The 23,933-nt window shown below is 46.2% G+C and overlaps 1 protein-coding gene across 1 annotated transcript; it reads left to right on the top strand.

The window, feature by feature from the left end:
• Positions 1–741: 741 nt before the first annotated feature.
• Positions 742–18,828, top strand: NENF (neudesin neurotrophic factor). The gene is made up of 4 exons (XM_040351473.1): positions 742–931; positions 7,777–7,837; positions 15,297–15,400; positions 18,544–18,828. Exons 1-4 carry the CDS (start codon positions 779–781, stop codon positions 18,718–18,720), a joined length of 495 nt encoding a protein of 164 aa, XP_040207407.1. The 5' UTR covers positions 742–778; the 3' UTR covers positions 18,721–18,828.
• Positions 18,829–23,933: the final 5,105 nt, after the last annotated feature.

Raw genomic sequence — 23,933 nt, 5'->3', positions numbered from 1 at the left:
ATCTCGGCACTGAGCTAACCTGCTCGGTGCTGTACCGGGGGGGGGGGGGGGGTGTGACACCATGTTTTACCACACCGGGTGACACCAACCCTAGTGACACCACTGCATAGAAATAGAAAAATTGCGATGTGGTGCATTTTTATGCAGTGTGTTGTGACGCAATACATCGCATCGCAGCGCCCTACAAGCTACCGGCACCCCAATTTACTAATACACAAGTGGGCAATGTCGCCCATGCCTTACATTTTAGGGCGCAGGGCTTAAAAAAGCGGGTCGTGTCCATGAATGAGAGGTTAACGCAATACGTGCATAAAGACATCGCCGCGGCCATGACAAATGTGAACATGTCCTTATGTTTCCATTATGTGATTTAACAAGCCTGAATTCTGATTGGCTGCTTCGCTCTGTGGGTCATAGACCTTACAATCTGATTGTACAATCTGCTTTAGATCTACCACCAAATGTGTAATAGAAGAGCCAACCTGACCTGATACAAATAGAATGGATATTTTACAGTAGGGTGGATCTTGTGCAATTTACAGATTTACAATAATAAAGTTTGAATAACCTTGTCCTCATTTTCCTGTTATTTCAGGGAAGAGCTGAGAAGACACGCGTTCTGAGCGATGTAGTTATATCATTAGATAGATTTGTACAGTCCAGAGAGCATTCTCCTTCTGTAGATCACTGGAAGGTAAAGGGTTACTGCACCTCCTGTGGGCGGGGCTTGTAGTCCGGTGCAGCGTTGTGACCCCGCCCCTCCAGGAAGTGTGTGAAGATGTCGCCGTGCCGGGCGCTGTGCTCCGCGCTGGTGCTCAGTGGTTTGCTGTGCGCTCCGGTAATGGGGGAGCCGGAGATCCGGCGATCAGCTGACCACAAACCTGTCCGCCTCTTCACCGAGGATGACCTGGCCAAATACAACGGGGAGCAGGTAACTGCTGGGACAATGCACGACCTTCCATGGATTATCACTATTATGGACTATGCAGCCTATGCCACAATCCATGCCGTGCATTATGCATACATGTCTATTAGAACTTTTCTTTTTTTGCCGCTTTACCAAAATGATCCACTTAAGCCCGGACCATTTGGCTGGCCAAAGACCAGAGCACTTTTTGCAATTCGCCACTGCGTCGCTTTAACTGACAATTGCGCGGTCGTGCGACGTGGCTCCCAAACAAAATTGGCGTCCTTTTTTCCCCACAAATAGAACTTTCTTTTGGTGGTATTTGATCACCTCTGCGGTTTTTATTTTTTATGCTCTAAACAAAAATAGAGCGACAATTTTTGGGGGAAAAAAAAGCAATATTTTTGACTTTTTGCTATAATAAATATCCCCCCAAAAAACATTTTTTTTTTCCTCAGTTTAGGCCGATATGTATTCTTCTACATATTTTTGGTAAAAAAAATCGCAATAAGTGTTTTTTGATAGGTTTGCGCAAAAGTTATAGCGTCTACAAAATAGGGGATAGTTTTATGGCATTACTATTAATAATTTTATTTTTACTAGTAATGGCGGCGATCAGCGATTGAATTATTTTTGATCGTGACTGCGACATTATGGAGGACATATTTTGAAGCTATTTTGGGGCCATTCACATTTATACAGCGATCAGTGCTATAAAAATGCACTGATTACTGTATAAATGTGACTGACAGTGAAGGTGTTAACCACTAGGGGGTGGGAAGGGGTTAAGTGTGTCCTAGGGAGTGATTCTGACTGTTAGGGGGCGTGGCTTACTGTGACACGTCATTGATCGCTGCTCACGATGACAGGGAGCAGGCGATCAGTGTCCTGTCACTAGGCAGAACAGGGAGATGCCTTGTTTACATTGGCCTCTCCCCGTTCTGCAGCTCTGTGACCCGATTGCGGGACACCAGCGGACATCGAGTCCGCAGGTCCCGTGGGCATGGTCACGGAGCTCGCGGCAGGAGCGCGCGTCCGCATGGAGGGAAATTCAAAGTGACGTAAATATCCGTCACCTTGCCCAGCCGTGCCATTCTGCCGACGTATATCCTTGTGACACACTCGTCTAAACGATCCAATCAATCAGTATCCTATCAGGCACTCCTTTTAATTACGTAGTTGATGGTAATGTACAGATACTATGCAATCAGATTGTATAGAGCAGGGGTCTCCATACTTTTCAAGCACTGTCTTTGAGGCTTCAGGGGGGCCGGATTCTGACCAATGGGGGTAGAAAATGCCCCAGGGCCGAGCATCAGTGAGAATTAACATGGCCCCAGTGTTAGGGGCAGTAGGAGGAGGAATAGTGCTCCATCATTGCTATTAGTTGAAGAATGAGAGCCCCATTGTTGGTGTCATTGGGAGGAATAGTGCCTCATATTGGGAGTAATACTGCCCCAAGGGCTGGATAAAGGCTAGCAAAGGGCCACATCCGGCCCTTGGGCCGCAGTTTGGAGACCCCTGGTATAGAGCATTTCCCTCCAAACAGTGGTCTGGGGACCCGATGTGTCTTTGCCAGGGATGGGGCGCCGCTCTTCCGCCAGGGATGGGGCGCCGCTCTTCCGCCAGGGATGGGGCGCCGCTCTTCCGCCAGGGATGGCGCGCCATCCCTTTAAGGGGGGGAAAAAAAACATAAGGAAATGGCATGTATTGAAGTGATGTACTAAGCTTGTATATTTTCCCCCTTTTTTTTTTTGCCCTGACTTATACTTAAAGTTAACCACTTCAGCCCTGAAGGATTTGCCCCCTTAATGACCAGGCCAAAAAATCGCAATAAGCGTATATTGATTGCTTTGCACAAAAGTTATTGCGTCTACAAACTACGGGATAGATTTAGCGACTTTTATTGTTTTTACTAGTAATGGCGGCGATCTGTCAGACAATTCTGACCCCAAATGACACTTTTTGGGGACAAGTGATATTGCTATAAAAAAAATGCAATGATCAATGTAAAAATTACACCGGCGGTGCAAAACAATAAGGATATGGACAGCCGCACTCCAGTAACTTGAAAAAAGACGTGCCCTTTATTGGGTACAGGAAAAAATGCACTACAGATATCAGCACACAGTGGGATAAACAGCTGACGCGTTTCGCATTGAGTGTCAATGCTTAATCATAGCTATGATAGCTATGATTAAGCATTGACACTCAATGCGAAACGCGTCAGCTGTTTATCCCACTGTGTGCTGATATCTGTAGTGCATTTTTTCCTGTACCCAATAAAGGGCACGTCTTTTTTCAAGTTACTGAAGTGCGGCTGTCCATATCCTTATTGTTTTTGCACATCCTGTGCATTGCCAGCACCCATCTGCTTCTGAGTGGACATCAATTACCCTAGTGAGCTCACCTGGAGCGGCAGCTCTCTTACCTGTAAAAATTACACCGGCATGGAAGGAGGTTAACACTAGGGGGCGATCAAGGGGTTAAGTGTGTTCCCTGTGTGTGTTCTAACTGTATGAAGGATGGGCTCACTGGGACATGACAGAGATTGCTGTTCCCGATCACTGGGAACAGAAGATCTGACATGTTGTCATTAGGCAGAATGGGGAATCGCCTTGTTTACATAGGCAGTTCCCCGTTCTGCCTCTGTACACAACAATCACCGGTTGCTGACGGACACCAAGCCTGCGGGCTCGCCCCGCTATCCTCCTTGCACGGACTGAAGTACAGGTACGTTGGTTCGCACAGGAGAGCCAACATGCCGCAATAAATGTACGTGATCTGGTTGGCAAGTGGTTAATAACCAATAGTGCAGGGTAGGCGGGGGCGTTGTTGGAACAGGAATGTCGCACTACTGCAAACCATTTTGCTGTGACAACTGATCCGTCATGCAGTCTTTCAGGTTGGGTGGGGACCTTCCTTTAGTTGGTAAATCGGCATTCCAGCTTTTATGTAGACTTCAGTTTTGTTGAAAGTTCTATATTAGGGTTGTGGAAATTAACTATTAATTCCTCGATTAATCGTTAATTTTTTGGATCGGTACTCGCCACTCCGCCAGCTTCAGGGCGTTCTGTCAGAGATCCGGTGAAGTCACGGACACCGGCGGGGCTTGCCGTGTCCATCTGAAGGGCTCCTTTGCTGTGCCTTCATATCTGCATGTCGGCAGGACCTTACTATCTGTCACACGCAAGGGCTGTTACACTTCCCTCTATCACTTCCCTCTATCACCCTGGGATTCTACAGCCATCCACTGGGAGTTGTGATAGTTCCCTTCACGGGACATCTACATGCCGACGGACTGATGTTAACCTCTCCTCATCTGGATTCAGCAGTGGTATCGTTGTACACATTTTTATACCAGTATCATACTTGGCTACATGTTTTTATGACTGCTTTTGCTACCGTTTGGTATTACTCGCACCATTTTTACAGGTTATGTAGCTACATCGATTTTATCTCCAGTGCAATGTTTATTTTGTTACCTATTTGAAGTAGGGCTGTGACTGATTAAAATTTTTGTGTTCGATTAATCGTTTTTTTTTTTAATCGATTAATCGACTAATTTCGATTAATTAACGCACATACAGATACAACTACTTTTAGCTGATCTCCTTGCATTGCAACTCTGCATTAGCCACTGGTAAATGTGGTGGGGGCAGTATGGGGGCAGATGTGTATATTCTTGCAGTATGGGGGCAGATGTGTATATTACAGCATCTGCCCCCATGCTGTAATATACACATCTGCCCCCATGCTGTAATGTACACATCTGACCCCATGCTGTAATATACACATCTGCCCCCATACTGCAAGAATATACACATCTGCCCCCATGTGTACATTACAGCATGGGGGCAGATGTGTATATTCTTGCAGTATGGGGGCATATGTGTATATTCTTGCAGCATGGGGTCAGATGTGTACATTACAGCATGGGGGCAGATGTGTACATTACAGCATGGGGGCAGATGTGTACATTACAGCATGGGGGCAGATGTGTATATTCTTGCAGTATGGGGGCAGATGTGTATATTCTTGCAGTATGGGGGCAGATGTGTATATTACAGCATGGGGGCAGATGTGTACATTACAGCATGGGGCAGATGTGTACATTACAGCATGGGGGCAGATGTGTACATTACAGCATCTGCCTCCATGCTGTAATATACACATCTGCCCCCATGCTTTAATATACACATCTGCCTCCATGCTGTAATGTACACATCTGCCCCCATGCTTTAATATACACATCTGCCTCCCATACTGCAAGAATATACACATCTGCCCCCATGTGTACATTACAGCATGGGGGCAGATGTGTATATTCTTGCAGTATGGGGGCAGATGTGTACATTACAGCATGGGGGCAGATGTGTACATTACAGCATGGGGGCAGATGTGTACATTACAGCATGGGGGCAGATGTGTACATTACAGCATGGGGGCAGATGTTTACATTACAGCATGGGGGCAGATGTGTACATTACAGCATGGGGGCAGATGTGTACATTACAGCATGGGGGCAGATGTTTACATTACAGCATGGGGGCAGATGTGTACATTACAGCATGGGGGCAGATGTGTACAGCATCTGCCCCCATGCTTTAATATACACATCTGTCCCCATACTCCAGGAATATATACATCTGCCCCATAATGTTACCACACACAGATGGTTGTCCTTTCTTACCTGACTATCAGGCAGGCAGACCCAACTGCAGAGTAGCTGATGGACACACGTGCGCAAGGGAAGAAGATACAAGCAGGCGGGCAGGTGATGATGACGTCAGCGCGCCGCGGCTCCGGAGCTAGGCCGAAGCCGCGGCCTTTCCTATGGGCGAGACCGCGGAGCTCACTCCGCGGATCGTCAATCGATCAAAATAATTTTAATCGACCAAAGAAATTAACGATTAATCGACCAATTAATCGTTAATTTCCGCAGCCCTAATTTGAAGACTATAAAAGTTTTGATGCTATTCCCATTGAGCGCTGCCTTTGTGTGTTTTTTGTATCCTGCTATCCATTTTCCAATGGTTGGTAGCTGCACTGGGAATCGGCCTGCAAGGAGATCAGCTAAAAGCAGTTGGATATGTATGTAAAACCGCAGAGGTGAGCAAATACCACCAAAAGAAAGCTCTATTTGTGGGGGGAAAAAAGGACATTTTTTTTGTATTTATTTTTTCTGGGTACAGCGTCCCATGTACATGCAATTGTCAGTTTTGCAGTGCAGTATTGCAAAAAAAAATGGCCTAGTCAGAAAGGGGGTAAAACATTCCAGAGCTTAGTCACAGGCTGATGGCTGCAGTAGCCTGTTTGGGTTTTGTTCAGCTGACTCTCGGCTTCAAAGTGAATCACCGATCACCGCCATTACTAGTAAAAAAAAAAAAATGCTAATAATCTTTCACCTATTTTGTAGCAGCTATAACTTTTGTGCAAACCAATCAATATACGCTTATTGCGATTTTTTTTTTTTTTTTTTTTTTTTTTTTTTTTTTAACCAAAAATAAGTAGAAGAATACGTATCAGCCAAAACTGAGGAAAAAATGTATTTTTTATATATTTTTGGGGATATTTATTATAGCAAAAAGTAAAAAATATTGCTTTTTTTTTTTTCAAAATTGTCACTCTTCTTTTCTTTTGTTTTATAGTGAAAAAAATTAAAACCACAGAGGTGATCAAATACCACCAAAAGAAAGCTTTATTTGTGGGGAAAAAATTATTAAAATTTCATTTGGGTACAGTGTTGTATGACCGCGCAATTGTGACAGCGCTGAAAGCTGAAAAATAGCCTGAGCAGGAAGGGGGTGAAAGTGCCCAGTATTGAGGTGGTTAAAGACACAGGGGCATATCCACAGAGAGAGTACGCCGGCGTATCTAGTGATACACCGGCGTACTTTCAAATTTCCTGCGTCGTATCTTTGTTTTAAATCCTCAAAACAAGATACAACGGCATCTGGGCTAGATCCGACATGCGTACGTCTTCGAACGCCTTCGGATCTAAGATGCAATACTTTGGCGTCTGCTGGATGGCGTTCCTGTCGTATTCTGCGTCGAGTATGCAAATTAGCTATTTCCGACGATCCACGAATGTACGAGCGGCCGTCGCATTCCTTTACGTCGTTTCTAGTCCTTTTTTCGGCGTATGGTTAAAGCTGCTATTTGGTGGCGTACGCAATGTTGAGTATGGCCGTTGTTGCCGCTCCGAATTTTTAAATTTTTATTTTGTTTGCGCAAGTCGTTGGTGAATGGGGCTGGACGTAATTTACGTCCACGTCAAAACCAATGACGTCCTTGCGACATCATTAAGCGCAATGCATGGCGGGAAATTTAGGGACGGTGCATGCGCAGTTCGTTCGGCGCAGGGACGCGCTTCATTTAAATGAAACACGCCCCCTACTCACGATTTGAATTACGTGCCGTTACGTCGCGAGAGAAATGCTACGCTGCTGTAACTTACGGCGCAAATTCTTTGTGGATTCAAACCAAAGCGGGTAAGTTACGGCGGCGTAGCGTATCTTAGATACGCTGCGCCGGTGCAGATCTTTGTGGATCTGCCCCACAATTGTTATCTGTTCATTACATTAACATGCACAGCGGTGCAGTATGAGCATGCACGTTTATACCCCAGTCTGCCAAAATGGAATGTTAATGCTTTTCTGACTTCCGTCTAAAACAAGCTTTATCCCGATGCACAGAAACGTTTTTTTTTTTTAGCCAAAGCATATTGTCTATTTATTCATATTGCTGTTTAATCTTTTTCTTAAAGGTGTTATTCATAATTTTATATTGCCCCTATTACAGGAGAACATACCCGAGACCAAATTTTTCAATGACAATCTAATAAAATATTCAAATTCTCTCTGCAGGAGGATCAGCCGATTTATATGGCAGTGAAGGGCACGGTGTTCGATGTTTCAGCTGGAAAAGGTGACTTTCTATAGATTTTTCTCGGTTATATATTTCATAATATGATCTCTGTAACAAAACCCAAAACAAAAATGCGTTTTAAGGCTCTGTTTCCACTTGTGCAACTTGTCCTGCAACTTGGGACTGCAAAGTCGAATGACAAGTCGTACCCCATGACTTCCAATGAGTACTGTTTTTATCTGTACTTTGATGCCACTTGCGGTCCATAGACCTCAAGAATACACAGGCATTGCTTCAAGTCGTGGGAAAATCATGCGACTTTCAGGTTGCAATAGTGGAAATCTAGGCTTAATTGCATCTTATCAATCATTAGATTTGGTGGCTGCACCAGTTTAATTTTTCTTTTTTGTTTCCCCCTTGTTTTCACCTGGTGATCTGGTCAGTAACTCTCCTCCTGTATTAGTGAGGGCACTACACTACTGGATTAATGAGAACAGGAGGCACAGCAGGTGTGTGTGTGTGTGTGTGTGTGTGTGTGTGTGTGTGTGTGTGTAGGGCAGTGTTGAATGTATTGGCAGATTTAGATACACTAACAAATTGAGGCCAAACTCCAGCTCACATTTTATAGTCGGTTGCAGCACAAACAGTTTTTTCCCTTTTGGAATTAATAAAGGTTTATATAAAAATGCTGATCATTGTAATTACACTGTAGGGGCCAAAGCTATTTTGGCCCTAATTCTCCTGTGGGTCACATGAGTGCATTTAGTTCTGCACTCATGTGATATGTTTTCAGCCGACAGTAGGCTAAAGTCCGCTGTCGGCTGACATCACTCAGCCAGTCCAGGCTCTAGAGAGAAGTCTGACTTTATTGTAGGGAGCCGCTAAGAGCCTGAGCCAGCCACTCCCTCCCCCTCCACAGCCCAGCGCTCCAGTGAGTGCTGCAGGGCCCCTTTTTTTACTGAATACCAAAAGAACTGATCAATCGGCTGTGTTTGATCGGTCAGTTCTCGGTCTTGGGGGCAGTGTGGGACAGATGCTGCATCCACCTAGGTGATTATGTGTTGTTTTTTTGTTTGTTTTTTTTACAATTCCCATACTTCTCTTTTAAGTGGTTTGTCTCCTCCATTTAACCACATGACCACCGGGCCTATTTTGGCACTTCTCTCCATGTAAAAATCAATTTGTTTGCTAGAAAATTAATTGGAACCCCTCAAACATTATATTTATTTATATCTCAAACGCCTTTTTTTTGGGGAAAAAAAACGGTTTCATGAATTAAAAAGTAACAAAACCAGTAAAGTTAGCCCAATTTTTTTGTACAATGTGAAAGATGATGTTACGCCGAGTAAATAGATATCTAACATGTCGCGCCTTTAAAATTGCGCACACTCATGGAATGGCGCCTGTGACGAGATCCTTCCTCGCCCAGGTCCTGCTCTCCCGACACTCCTCTGCTACCAGTGAGTCAGCTTGCAGATTGCAACGTCTGATGGTCCAGTCATCCAAGGTTCCGGGATCCGAATTACAGCTATGTGCCATTCGGACCCATTAAGAACAAACACCAGGCAGGCTGTATGTAAGTTCCAACAGGACTCTTTATTTCAAGTACACAGCACACTTTTATACAGAATTTTGGAACATCCCACTCCCAACAACCGCTTTCCTATTGGTCAATTGTAAAGTATATCCAGTCTTCACTCAGGTCCCCCTTGACCATGCAAATGAGGACTTGAAATTGTCAACAGGGATTGGTCCAATAGCTTGGATAGAAAGACTTGTGTATTGAGACAGAAGCCCCAGGGGGTAATCAATGTACACAATAACCTGGTTCCAGCTAGACGGCCTGACTCCGACACCCGCTCTTAACCTGCAGAACACAATAAAAGGTATTTCGCAAGCTGGTTCCACTTAGCATTTCAAAAGCCTTGCATTGAATGTCCCTCTCCTGTGTAACATATGTCAAGTAGAAACACTTTAATATCTCAAGGTCCATGACATTACTTCCCCTGGGAACCAGTCCAACAGCCGCAGTGGGACCCAAACGGGTCAACTCGAGGATGTTGGAAAAGTAGTCTTAAAGTTCCAGGACTGTGCTGGGATGACCCATCTGCCTTCCTGTTTTGAGGTCCTGGCCCATAATCGGACGGCAAGAGGCTCACATTCAGTCCTCTCCAAAAGCCCCTGTCCCGGCTAGGTCTGTCACACATCTCCCCCTTTGGCAGGAGACTAACACTGGGAGAGACCCCAATTTCGGTACCCACCCAGTACCCCAGATACCTTGTCCCAAAGAGAGCATTACTCACCCAGCCAATCTCTGCCTCTCTCAGAGAACACGCCTGCCGCTGGGGAGAGGCCTGGACTGGCCCTTCTCCCTGGAGTCCTTTCAGCCGCTGGAGAGAAGACAGGGTGGCTGGGCTCAGTTCATCATGCCATTGGGAATCTGGGCCAACTGGCCACCATTCCTGGGGTATACCAGTGGAGACTGCAGTCCCATCCACTGATGCTAGGTAAAAATCCCCCGGTGCTTGCAAAGCAAAGCCGACATCCTCCTGTCTCAGTGCCGCACCATTTTCTGGGGTTGTGTCTGTGGAGATCGGAGTCCCATCCACTACCACAGGAACCCCCTCTTCTGTTAGTTGAGAGCAGAGGCCCGGGGCACTCTGCTCTGTTGCCAGCTCTTCCGCTGGGTTGCTGTGAGTGGGGACCACAGTCCCATCCACCGATATCCGCTCAAGCTGTAGTTGTGTGCAGCAGCCAGTAGCATCCTGCCCTGCTGCCAGTGATTCAGCTGGGAGTAACAGCTTTACTACCTCAGCTTGTTGCTGGGGAGGGGGGCCAACCGCCCCGGCTCCCTGGAACTCCACAGTTGGTCCCAGTGCTGGGCAGAGATGGCTAGCATTCTGCCCTGTTGCCAGCACTTCTGCTGGGGGTGCATAATCCATAACATCCTCTGAACAGTCCATACATTCTGTAATCTGTGGCTGGGGAGTGATTGCCATCTTCTCACCCTGAGCCTCCGGAACTGCCACGGGGGTGGGGCAGAGGTCTTGATCCCTCTGTCCTGTGACCAGCGCTTCAGCTGGGGAAGTTCCTTGTAACTCCACAAATACTGCCCTTGGTGCTGGGCAGAGCACAGTGAAGTTTGGCCCTGATACCAGCTCTTCTGCTGGAGGCTCCCCAGGTTGTTCTTCCTCAGCAGAAAAGTCTATCAAATCCCCTGTCTCTACAACTGGTGTCTGGGGATAGAGGTTCACCATCTCCTGTCCATGGAACCCAGAAGATGCTATGGGTACTGAGCAGAGGTTAGCAGAGCTCGGCCGTGCGGTCAGCACTTCAGCTTTGGGAATGGCAAGCTCCCGATTTTCCACTGCTGATTCATCAGCCAGGATTTCATCACTGTCAGCTGATATTTCCTCATAGTCCCAGGTAAAGGGAACCTCACCCTGCTGCTGAGCGGAGTCTAGCAGCTGTTTGTAGGTGATTTCCAGTTCCCATTCTTGAGCGGCCAGGAATTCCAAATCTTCCTGTAACCAGTGCACTTCCGGGACATTCAGTCTTCGCTCTCTGTGCTCCATTATTTCCTCCCAACGCCACTCCCGATCGCTCCCAAAGTTGGGATCCCTGGACATCCTCCAATACAACAATCCCAGGCCATCATAGTCAAAGCCTTCCGTGGGGCTGTCATCCGCTGACCACGGGCACTCTTGGACTACATACCACCGGAGGGCTCTGTAGCTCTCGTCCAACCGCATCTCTTCCCGGATCAGCCTGCTTAACTCTGCTGTCCACTCCTGCTTTGGTTGTTCCCCCAATAACAGCATCCGTACTTCATACTGTGACCAGTACCTTACATGGATGGAGGGGAGAGCTTTTCCCTGGTGTCGCTGCTCGCGGGCTAGCGCTTCTTTCCAGAGTTCGCAGCGGATCGAATCAGACCATCCAAGCAGGACCTCCTCTGATACTGGTCCTCTGCGCTGTATCTGCTTCTCTCGCAACCTCCTTCTGAATTCCTCTTCCATGGTTACTGATATCTGTACCTCTCCTCTTTTTTCATTTGGTGCTGCTTCTTTAGGCGTTGTCACCGATCGCCGTATTTCTGCAATTCTCAGCTCCTGTTGCCGCTCTCGTTCTCTCTGTTGTCGCTCTCGTTCTCTCTCATCCTGCCGCTGGAGGTCTCTAATGGTATTCTGTATGGCGGTCTCTGATGGGTTCGCACCATATAATGCCAACCGCTGTTGAACTCGCTGCTGGAACAAGTCTTCAACTGACCGGGGTCCTGCATCACCATCCCTCTGATCCATCTCGGCTAGCGCAATGATCAGGGTGGCCTTGTTCTTCCCACCGGTCCCTCCACGGCTCTCAAGCAAGTCTTTTAGCATGGTTCTCCTCCAGGCTGCATAGCTGGTCATTCATGGTGGTGGTTTGGAGTTGTCCCAGTAACTGGAGAGCAAATCCCACCGCTGCCAACCAATGTGACGAGATCCTTCCTCGCCCAGGTCCTGCTCTCCCGACACTCCTCTGCTACCAGTGAGTCAGCTTGCAGATTGCAACGTCTGATGGTCCAGTCATCCAAGGTTCCGGGATCCGAATTACAGCTATGTGCCATTCGGACCCATTAAGAACAAACACCAGGCAGGCTGTATGTAAGTTCCAACAGGACTCTTTATTTCAAGTACACAGCACACTTTTATACAGAATTTTGGAACATCCCACTCCCAACAACCGCTTTCCTATTGGTCAATTGTAAAGTATATCCAGTCTTCACTCAGGTCCCCCTTGACCATGCAAATGAGGACTTGAAATTGTCAACAGGGATTGGTCCAATAGCTTGGATAGAAAGACTTGTGTATTGAGACAGAAGCCCCAGGGGGTAATCAATGTACACAATAACCTGGTTCCAGCTAGACGGCCTGACTCCGACACCCGCTCTTAACCTGCAGAACACAATAAAAGGTATTTCGCAAGCTGGTTCCACTTAGCATTTCAAAAGCCTTGCATTGAATGTCCCTCTCCTGTGTAACATATGTCAAGTAGAAACACTTTAATATCTCAAGGTCCATGACAGCGCCAAACTTCGGTACTTAAAAATCTCTATAGGCGACGCTTTAATTTTTTTTACAGGTTACTATTTTCGAGTTGCAGAAGAGGTCTAGTGCTAGAATTGTTGCACAAGCTCCAACGCACGCGACGATACCTCCCATGTGGGGTTTGAACGGCGTTTACATGCGTGTTCGCTTCTGAGCGTGCGCTACCGGGGACAGGGGCGTTTAAAAAAAAAAATGTAATTTATTTTTTTTACTTTTTTTTTTTACACTTGTAATAGGAATCACTGTGACAGGTCCTCTTTATGGAGAGATGTGGGGTCAATAAGACCCCACATCTCTCCTCCAGGCTTACAAGCATGAGATTGTGAAAAAAAATTCACCGATTTCATGCCGACAGTGGCGATTATGGCTTTGTTTACTTCCGGGTGTGACGTTATAACGTCGCGCCCGGACCTCCGGTGGTCATAGAGATGACTGGTGACCATCTGGTCACCAGTCATCTCTATGCTTCCCAGCCAGCGCCGGCCGATTCGCTCTCCGGGCCCCCGATGGCACGGGAGAGCCCGGAGAAGCACCGGATGTCCCCTCCCGCTGCCTAGAAGAACAATCAAGCGGCGGAACTGCCGCTTTGATCGTTCTTATCGTGCAGAGAATCGGCGGCTGAAGACGGTGATATCTGAATGATGCCTGTAGCTGCACCCATCATTCAGATATCACTGCACAAAGTACAGGACGTCCTGGGTTGTCAAGTGGTTAAACTGATGCATTGAACCAGAGAGTTTGTGTTGTGAAAAACAGACTTGCTGGCTAGATTACCAGATGAGTATAAAAGACATGGAAACGCATACAGTCGTCACATCTAAAAATTGGTAAGCTGCAAAAAATAAAAAACGTTTTCTTTTGGGTTTAATACTGCTTTAATTAGCTGCAAGATTTCCAAAAGGGTCTTCCCTTCGCCCAATTTCAACATTTATTTATAAAAAGCCATCATTTTAATTGCCTTCTAAATTGTTTTTTAAAAAAATCTATTTTTGCTCGAGGTGATCTGAATGGAAATTTCTGTACTGATGTATTTGGCCGAAGAATGAAAATGAGAGAAGTCGTCTCCACCACGTCTAGATGCATAAATGCATTGAGTTGCTGCCATGTGTTTGGCTGATTAGCAATTTGTGTTATCAAACAATTAAACAGGTGTAATGTTAAAAAAAAAAAAAAACTCACCAAGCTCCATTGAAGAGGTGTGTGTGTGTATAATATATAAACGTACCCCAAAATGTCTTGTTCAGAAATTACACCAATTTCACAAAGGTGTCGCATAGCCGTGTCCCTTTTTTATGATTGTGGAAGAACTGTGGTATTAACCACTAGAGTACCGGGCCATCGTCAAATGACGGCTCCACGGTGACTCTGAAAACTCAACAGGACGTCTATTGACGTCCTGTATTCCCCCGGCCACTGGGGGGCGCGCCCGGCGCCTCCCCGAGATGCCGATGCGTGTGCCTGGCGGTCGCGATGTCCGCCAGGTACCAGCGATCGGTAATGAAAGAGCAGTGACGTGGAGCTCTGTGTGTAAACACACAGAGATCCACATCCTGTCAGGGGAGAGAGGAGACCGATCTGTGTCCCTTGTACATAGGGACATAGATCGGTCACCTCCCCCAGTCACCCCCCCCCTCCACCCACAGTTAGAGCACAATACAGGTATACATATTAACCCCTTCCTCACCCCCTAGTGTTAACCCCTTGAATGCCAGTCAATACAGTAATTAGTGCATATTTATCGCATTAATCGCTGTATAAATGTGAATGGCGTCAAAAACGTGTCAAAAGTGTCCGATGTGTTCGCCGCAATGTCACGGTGACAGTAAAAAAATCGCAAATCGCCGCCAATACTAGTAAAAAAATTAATAAAATAAAAATGCCATAAATCTATCACCTATTTTGTAAACGCTCTAACTTTTGTGCAAACCAATCAATATATGATCATTGCGATTTTTTTTTTTTTTACCAAAAATATGTAGAAGAATACGTATCGGCCTAAACTGAGGGAAAAAAAAGTTTTTATTTATTAAATAAAAAAGTAAAAAATAGTCTTTTTTTTTTTTAAATTGTCACTCTTCTTTTGTTTATAGCGCAAAAAATAAAAACCGCAGAGGTGATCAAATACCACCAAAAGAAAGCTCTATTTGTGGGAACAAAATGATAAAAAAATTGTTTGGGTACAGTGTAGCACGACCGCGCAATTATCATTCAAAGTGCGACAGTGCTGAAAGCTGAAAATTGGCTTGGGCAGGAAGGTGCGTAAGTGCCCAGTATGGAAGTGGTTAAAAAAAGAAAAACTTCTTTCTTCATTTACTAAGATTTAACCTCCATTTCCAACAGTCTGTCTTGCGACACTAAAGTATGCAATGAGTATGTATGAGAGCAGCGCGGTGCCAAGTTGGTGTTTTATTTGTGGCCTCTTTGTTTCACAGACTTCTATGGGAAGGGAGCTTCATACAACGCACTGGCAGGAAAAGACGCCAGTCGGGGTGTTGCCAAAATGTCTCTTGATCCAGAAGACCTCACCTATGACACGGTACGTGATGTCATACTGCAGTGATCTCTTGGTCTGTGTTTTTGTATTGGAGCAGAATACTGGCCTGGACCTCAGATCTTTCTTAGAACCAGAGTTGACGGGTATTGAGCTGCTGTAGTATTCCCATTTGGCCCTCTAGGTGCTACAATAAAATGTATGTAGTAGGTGAGGGGCGAAGCGGGGGAGTTGGGCCAGCATGGAAAGTAATTGGACACCCCCAGAAGATAGAAGACTATGGCATGTAAAGAGGGAGGGACTGTGTTGGGGTATTGACATTTCCTGGAGTTGTAAAATTTGCCAGCAAGTTCAAAGACACCATGCAAGTGCAAATGCAAAAAAATCTGGAAAGGAAAACGCAGCACTTAGACCCCTTTCACGGTTGGGGTGCTGTTCAGGCATTTTAGCGCTGAAAATAGCACCTGAAAAGCGCCTCTCAAGCCACCCCAGTGTGAAAGTCGGATTGTTTTCACACTGGGGCATCTTTGGGGAGGTGCAAAAGTGGTGTATATGCAGCTTCCAAAATGCCCTGCCTATTGAAATAAATGGGCAGTGCTACCAAAGCGCCACAACACAGGCGCTCTTGACCCTTTCTTCGACTGCTAGCGGGGGTTAAACGTGCCCCACTAGCGGTCAAAAAGCGGCATAACAGCGGTAAAGCACCACTAAAACTACCGCCGCAGTGTGAGAGGGGTCTGCGTGATTGTAGACCCCTTGCATGCACCCTGTGGCTGTAGACCCCTTGCATGCACCCCTGTGGTTGTAGACCCCCTTGCATGCACCCCTGTGGTTGTAGACCCCCTTGCATGCACCCCTGTGGTTGTAGACCCCCTTGCATGCACCCCTGTGGTTGTAGACCCCCTTGCATGCACCCCTGTGGTTGTAGACCCCCTTGCATGCACCCCTGTGGTTGTAGACTCCCTTGCATGCACCCCAGTGGTTGTAGACTCCCTTGCATGCACCCCAGTGGTTGTAGACTCCCTTGCATGCACCCCAGTGGTTGTAGACTCCCTTGCATGCACCCCTGTGGTTGTAGACCCCCTTGCATGCACCCCTGTGGTTGTAGACTCCCTTGCATGCACCCCAGTGGTTGTAGACTCCCTTGCATGCACCCCAGTGGTTGTAGACTCCCTTGCATGCACCCCAGTGGTTGTAGACTCCCTTGCATGCACCCCAGTGGTTGTAGACTCCCTTGCATGCACCCCAGTGGTTGTAGACTCCCTTGCATGCACCCCGTGAATTGATTGGCCTCAGGTGATACTCGGAGATAAAACCGATCTTGCAAATGTTTTATTTGCATTTATCTGCATTCTTTTCTTCTCTACATCTGTTCAAAGTTCTGAATTCATAAGCTTGTCTGAGAGTTCAGAAAAAGAGCGGAGAGCTGAAGTTACACTCTGCAGAGTTCAGTGAGGAGCTCTGAGAGCTGATTGGAGGAAAGAGACACCCTCGCCCCCCCCCCTTACACCGGAACAGAGCTGAGGCTAACAATCTGCTAGAGGTCCCCCATCCCCCCCCCTCAACATTTTTCTCTTGCTGTCAGGCAGGGCTGTCTTAATGCCTGGGCACACGTGGGCACTGCCCAGGGGCCCCAGGTGCATGGGGGCCCCACGATAATCTTGCATTACATCATACTTGCCAACTGTCCCATATTTGCTAGGATAGTCATGGATTTTACAACGTTTTACCAGGGTGTCCCAAGCAGTGTCCCAGAACTTGCTCTCCTGATGTCCTTCTGCCTCCCCCTGTTCAATTCTTGAGCGTAGGTGCGTAAATTTGGGGCAGGCTGGTAGGGGCCCCAGTGCTTTACTTTGCCCAGGGGCCCATGATGCTATTAAGACGACACTGGTGTCAGGAAAACCTGTCAAAAGCGAATCATGCTGATAGCAGAGGAATAAAGCAGCAGACAGAAATTACACTTGGGGGTTGATTTACTAAAACCGGAGCATTCAGAATCTGGTGCAACTATGTATGGTAGCCAATCGGCTTCCAACTTCATCTTGTTCAATTAAGATTTGACTATAAAACCTGAAAGCTGATTTTGCTACCATGCACAGCTTCACCAGATTTTGCACTCTCCAGTTTTAGTAAATCATCCCCTTAGTGCTCTTAAAATGATTGTACAGAAAAAAAATTGTTATTTAAAAAAAAAAAAGAAAGACAAATATTTAATACTTGCCTGCTCTGTGCAGTGGTTTTTCACAGAGCAGCCCCAATCCTCCTCTTCTCGGGTCCCCCACCGGCGCTCTGTGCCCCTCACCCTTGCTGAGTGCCTCCATAGCAAGCTGCTTGCTATGGGGGCACTCGTGCTTGCTCCCGAACTGGGTCTCTGCATCCATAAGACACAGAGAGCGCGACTCAGCCCCGTCCCCAAGTCACGTGGATATCGCTGGATCAGGATGGGGCTCGGTTAAGTATTAGGGGGGCTGAGGGGCAATTTGCACACTGAGCCTTCAGCCTTTACAACCACTTTAACTGAAACAAGTACATAATAGAAGGATATGCTTTGTTCACATTTCAGGCCAACGACCACTTTAAAATACTTGTAGGTAGATTCAGTAAGAGTTAGGCCGGCTTATCAGTAGATAAGCCGACCTAACTCAGAATCTACGCCGCTCAAACAGATACGCTTAAACATATCTTGCGCCGTCCTATCTTAGATTGCAATATTTCGGCCGCCGTTCCCGCCGCGAGATTCAAAATGTTTACGTTGTTTGCGTAAGTCGTCCGCGAATAGCGATTTACGTTGTTTACGTACACGGCGAAATCAATAGGCCCGTGCGGCGTACTTAGCCGCAATGCACACTGGGAAATGTAGGCGCCCGGCGCATGCGCAGTAACAAAAGCCGTAAAAACCGTGAGGTCAAGCTCAATTAACATAAAACACGCCCCCCTCAAACACATTTGAATTGGGCGCTCTTACGCCCGCCGCATTTACGCTACGCCGCCCTAAGTAAGGAGGCAAGTACTTTGACAATACAGTACTTGCCTCTCTTACTTAAGGTGGCGTAGTGTAAACACGCTAGGCTACGCCGCCTTATAGTTGCGCGCCCGTACCTGAATCTACCTATTGGTTTTTCTGTGCTTTTATCTGCAGTTTAAGTTGGTGACGGGGTCTGTTTAATAAGCTTTTTTTCTCTTCCTAGACCGGCCTCACTGAGGAGCAGCTAAAGTCTTTGGATGATATATTTGAGAGCGTGTACAAGAAAAAGTACCCCATTGTTGGCTACACCGCCAGACGGATCCTGAACGATGATGGGAGCCCCAATTCAAACTTTAAGCCTGAGGCTCAGCCACATTTTGCGATCAAAGATGAATTTTGATGTAACGTTTTCATTGGGCAATCAGATAACCTTAGAAAGAAAACTTATGGGGAACTTTTGTTTCTCTTGTGAAGGTTTTTACAGCAAACCATCTTTTCTAACCTTAAACTGAGATGTGTTTTTTACTTCCTGATGGCTTTTTCTCTGCAAATACCATAGAAAGAGTTTATCGTGTTTACCAAAAAGCACCTAAACCATAGGAACTGTTATGTTGCTCCTCATTTCTACAGACCAAATAGATAAACATTCAATTTTTTTTTTTTTTAATAACATGCCTATACCTACCAGAGCAGCCCCGATCCTCTTCTCCTGGTGTGCCCCGCCAGCACTCCTGGCCCCTCCTTTTCATCAGGTGCCCCCCCATGGAAAGCTACTTTCCCTGGGAGCACCGGTGCAGGCTTACTCCCGAGGCTCGCTGCTGCATCCATTGACACAGACAGCGGGACTCTGCTTTGATTGAAAGCCAATGGCTTCTGCTGCTATAAATTTGTCCAATGAGGAGAGACAGCAGATGGAGCCGCTGTGCTCGTGCACATTCCTGGATTGAATCGGGCTCGGGTAATAAAAAAGAGGCATCTGGTGGGGGCAGCTGCAGCACAGGTTTTTTTATCTTGGTGCATAGAATGCATTAAAGCAGGAGTTCACCCAAAAATCAACTTTCTGCAGTTAGATCCAGCATACTGCTGACATCTGCAGTATGCTGGTCTTTTTTTTGGTACTTATCGTTTTAGCAGTATTTCTTCTATGGCTCCGAGCGGGGAATCCTGCGGGGACTGGGCGTTCCAGTTGATTGACGGCCTTCGATAGGTGACACTTGGTTGTTTACAGCGCCTGCGCCTGCCGTGTGCTGCTGACTGCGCAGGCGCCGTAAATTGCCGGGTGTCACTCATGTGTATTTTCGGACGCCGTGACAAACTATCGAAGGCTGTCAATCAACTTGCTTGTCTTCGGGAACGCCTATACCAGGAAGTAATCCCCGCTCGGAGCCATAGAAGAAATACTGCTAAAACGATAAGTACCAAAAAAAAAACCAGCATACTGCAGATGTCAGCAGTATGCTGGATCTAACTGCAGAAAGTTGATTTTTGGGTGAACTCCCGCTTTAAGTTGAAAAACCTTAATGGTTTACAACCACTTATAAAAATGAGTTGTTCAAAAATAAGGGGAGGTTGCAGAGTTTTTTCAGTAGCGTTTCAGAATCCCTTTAGTTGTGCCTGCACCCTGCCATCCTTTATACAACTCCTGTTTAGGAAGTTCTGTTTCTGCAGACAATGTCACCTGGAAATGGGACACTTTAACTGAGAGGCCCAATGATGATCCCCATTCTGATTTGGCAAAGGTGAAAGATAACATTTTAAATGTGCCTATTTAATGTAAATGTGCGTTAAACCCTCTTATGAAAGTACTAAAATAACCTTGGTGTAAGAATGAGATCAGTTGTCAAGTGCGTCAACCTTTTTAATGTAATGCATTGCAGGCCATGGTGATTATCATTTTCAATACAAACATTCACTTTTCATAAACTGCTGGGAAAACCTGCTAATGATTCCTATGAAAAAAAAAAAAAAAGGAATTCCAACTAACACTAAGCATCTTTCACAGAAGGGGGGGGGGGGGGGGGGAGCAGAGATCAGCATAGCTATAAAGAGTATTTTGGACAAAAAAGATAAAAAAATGGTTATACTAGTGAACGCTGTGCTTTTCCCATCTCAGCTGTGACAGGAGTTCTAGCACAGTGCTAGGACTCCTGTTTTGGAGGTGACAGGGTCAATAAAGAGAACATGTCACCTCCAATTGCTATCACACAGGAAATTGTTTTCTCCTGTGTGATAGCAAAAAAGTTAAGTGAAAAGAAATGATAAAACATAAATAAATAAGAAATAATAATTTAAATTAATAAAATAAAAAAGTAAAGAATAAGAAAATGATACAAAAATTTAAGAAAGTAAGCGACAAGCTACAAATAAATAAAAAAAGTGATAAAGTAAAAAAACAAACAAAAAATATTTGATCTAACCGTGCCGCACATTCTCCCTTGATTTGGGGGGGGTTCGGTTGGCGGGGAGGGGGTGCATTGTGGAACCTGGCCTTGGGGCGGCAGGGAGAGAAAATCCGGCCCTGCTTACAAGCTACATTTCCCAAATCTTTTTTTTTTTTTTTCTGCCATAGGGGATACATCATGGGATATAACACCACTATTTGGTTTTGTTATGACCACAGCAGTTGTCAGGAGATGGAGATTCCAGGGATATAGTGACACTGGAGTCTCCTAGAGATGTAAGAAATCATTACATGGTTCAACCGACCAGCAAACAAATAACATTAATTTTGGAAATGGTACTGTTATTTGTGTTGCCAAAGAACATATACCTCAATTGTTAGACCTTTTAAACATTGTATTTTGTATGGTGTTGGTAAAAAATAAATACTGTTTACAATACAATACGGTTGTCTTCACGTGGTCTTAACAGTCGCACCAGTTGTTACACAAGTGATGAAATCTCTGATTTAGTTAGAAACCTTGGTGGGATTCTTGTAATCTAATAGAAAAAGGTTAAACTTCCCATCTTATTTTACAATAAGATCTTTCATCTTAAAGGAAAACTCTTGTTTTGCTCGCAACAATCATTTTTGCCACGGTGCTCTTTTTGGCTCAAACACCTCTAAGAGCCGGTTCACATTGGGGCGGCACGACTTCGGGGGCGACTCGGCCAGGCGACCTGAAGACGACTTCTAAGGCGACTTACAAAATGACTTCTGTATAGAAGTCAATGCAAATCGCCCCGAGTCACCCCCGAAGTCGTACAAGAAGCTTTTTCTAAGTCGGAGCGACTTGCATTGCTCCTATTAGAACGGTTCTATTGACTACAATGGGACGCGACTTGTCAGGCGGCTGTGTCGCCTGACGAGTCGCCCCAGTGTGAACCGGGTCTAAGGGATTCAGAATTTAGCTTTCTATCTGTTGAAGTAAGATTTCTCCCATTACAAATCCTATTAAAGGATGTGGTGAAGCAATTGCCAATATCTGAGAACGGGGAAGGATGTGGATATTCACCATTGGCTTGTTACATTTTTTAAAATGTATATTATTCACCTAGAGCAGTGGTCTGCAAACTGCAGCCATTTGCTTGCCTTTTCTAAGCCCTTGGGGCCGTATTTTGCTTACTGATATGAGGCACCATTGCTTCTACTGACACAAACACTGGGGCATTATTCCTCTCATTGACAACAACGGGGCATAATTCCTTCCACTAATATACTGTAAATGACAGACAGAACATTGTTCCTCCCCGTGGCATGAATGGGAAAAAAAGAACCTAACAGATTCCTCCATTCACAAAGTGAATACAAATATATGCTGAAGCATAGGGGCGATACGCCTTCATGTCCACCCCTGTCCCTATGCTTTTGGCATATATGCGTTTTTTTTTTTGGTGGTGGCGAAATCGCCTCCTACAGTGCTGGAGTCATTGATTTATGTATCGCAAGAGCAAACCTGCTGTTTTCACCTGAATTCCGGGTTGGCCAGTGAATGGGGGGAAGTATAGGCACTGCAGAAGTGGTGGGCTTCCAGTCAGGATTTGCAAGCGCGTTAGAAGGGCTCTACGGGCCTGTGTTTGAATTCTTGGTGGCTGCGGGACACTACTTGTACTAGCAGCCACACCAGCTTAAACTGCACTTATGGGACTCTCCTCGTCACCAAGTGTTACTGCAGTGCTGTTTGTCTACAACCAGGATGTACTAGGCCGCTGGTGCTTGCCAGTTCACCAGAAGGTTGAGTGGCACTAGTAATGGCTCTCTTCTGCATACGAGAACCATGCTGTTGTTGCATCTTACGCCTAACCTTAGCTGGGACCTCTATTCCATTGTCCAAGCTTTCGGGGTGCCGTTGCTCTCTACTGGTTCATATAGTGAGCCTAAATTAGATTCTGATTCTGACAGTGAGGCTTCGGATATTACCGGAGAGGACGGTAACCCACAGAATTGGTCTCCAGAGTCTATTAATGGCTTTGAAAATCTCAAGGCTGCCATTGCTTCTGCTCCTGTGTTGGTACATCCTAATCCTACGGTACCGTTCATCCTTGAGGTTGATGCATCTGAGACTGGAGTTGGTGCCCTGCTGTCTCAACGTCCCACCTCCTGAGAGAGCTATGCATCCTTGTGGCTACTTTTCCAAGAAATGATCTCCTGCAGAGTGTAATTAGACAATCGGGGACAGAGAGTTGTTGGCGATCATTTTAGCCCTTAAAGAATGGAGGCATCTCCTTGAAGGTACCACTGTGCCGGTTCTCATTCTTACTGACCATAAGAATCTCACATTCTTGTCTGAGGCTAAACGCCTCTCTCCCAGAAGGGCGCAATGGGCTTGTTTAATGTCAAGTTTCAACTACATGGTCTTATTCTTGTCCGGTACTAAGAAAAAATAAATTTCCGTATTTTCCGGCGTATAAGACGACCCCCTAATTTTCCAGGAAAAATGTTGGTTTTGGGATATACTCACTGTATAAGACTACCCCCTTTTTTTCCAAGCCCCACTGTGCCATTACATGCCCCTACTGTGCCATTACATGCCCCCACTGTGCCATTACATGCCCCCACTGTGCCATTACATGCCCCCACTGTGCCATTACATGCCCCCACTGTGCCATTACATGCCCCCACTGTGCCATTACATGCCCCCACTGTGCCATTTCATGCCCCCACTTTGCCATTACATGCCCCCACAGTGCCATCACATTACATGCCATCACATTAAATGCCACCACAGTGCCATCACATTACTTTCCCCCACAGTGCCATCACATTACTTTCCCCCACAGTGCCATCACATTACTTTCCCCCACAGTGCCATCACATTGCATGCCCCCACAGTGCCATCACATTGCATGCCCCCACAGTGCCATCACATTGCATGCCCCCACAGTGCCATCACATTACATGCCCCCACTTTCCCCCCCACTGTGCCATCACTCACGTTTTGCAGGCCGGTGACAGTCTCCGTCTGCTGCGAGCGTCCATGATTTCAAAGCCGCGCGCCGTCTTCTCAGCGTGTCCTGTGATTGGCAGAACACAAATTTTTCCAGTAGCGCCTCTGTTCTATGTTCCGCCAATCACGGATGCCTTCTCATCTCGTCCGAGGATGAGAAGGCATCCGTGATAGGCGGAAAACAGAACAGAGGCGCTGCTGGGAAGATTTCTGTTCCGCCTATCAC

This window comes from Rana temporaria, chromosome 4 (genome assembly GCF_905171775.1).
Source record: "Rana temporaria chromosome 4, aRanTem1.1, whole genome shotgun sequence".
Lineage (NCBI taxonomy): Eukaryota > Metazoa > Chordata > Amphibia > Anura > Ranidae > Rana > Rana temporaria.
The sequence above is the reverse complement of the archived record's forward strand: the minus strand, read 5'-3'. Positions and strand labels throughout refer to the sequence as shown.

What these genes read in the sequence shown, in the direction of transcription:
- NENF (XM_040351473.1), top strand. Translation starts at nt 779, where the DNA reads ATGTCGCCGTGCCGGGCGCTGTGCTCCGCGCTGGTGCTCAGTGGTTTG. An exon ending in CCAAATACAACGGGGAGCAG is followed by an intron (nt 932 to 7,776) that starts GTAACTGCTGGG and finishes TTCTCTCTGCAG; the next exon opens with GAGGATCAGCCGATTTATAT. An exon ending in CGATGTTTCAGCTGGAAAAG is followed by an intron (nt 7,838 to 15,296) that starts GTGACTTTCTAT and finishes TTTGTTTCACAG; the next exon opens with ACTTCTATGGGAAGGGAGCT.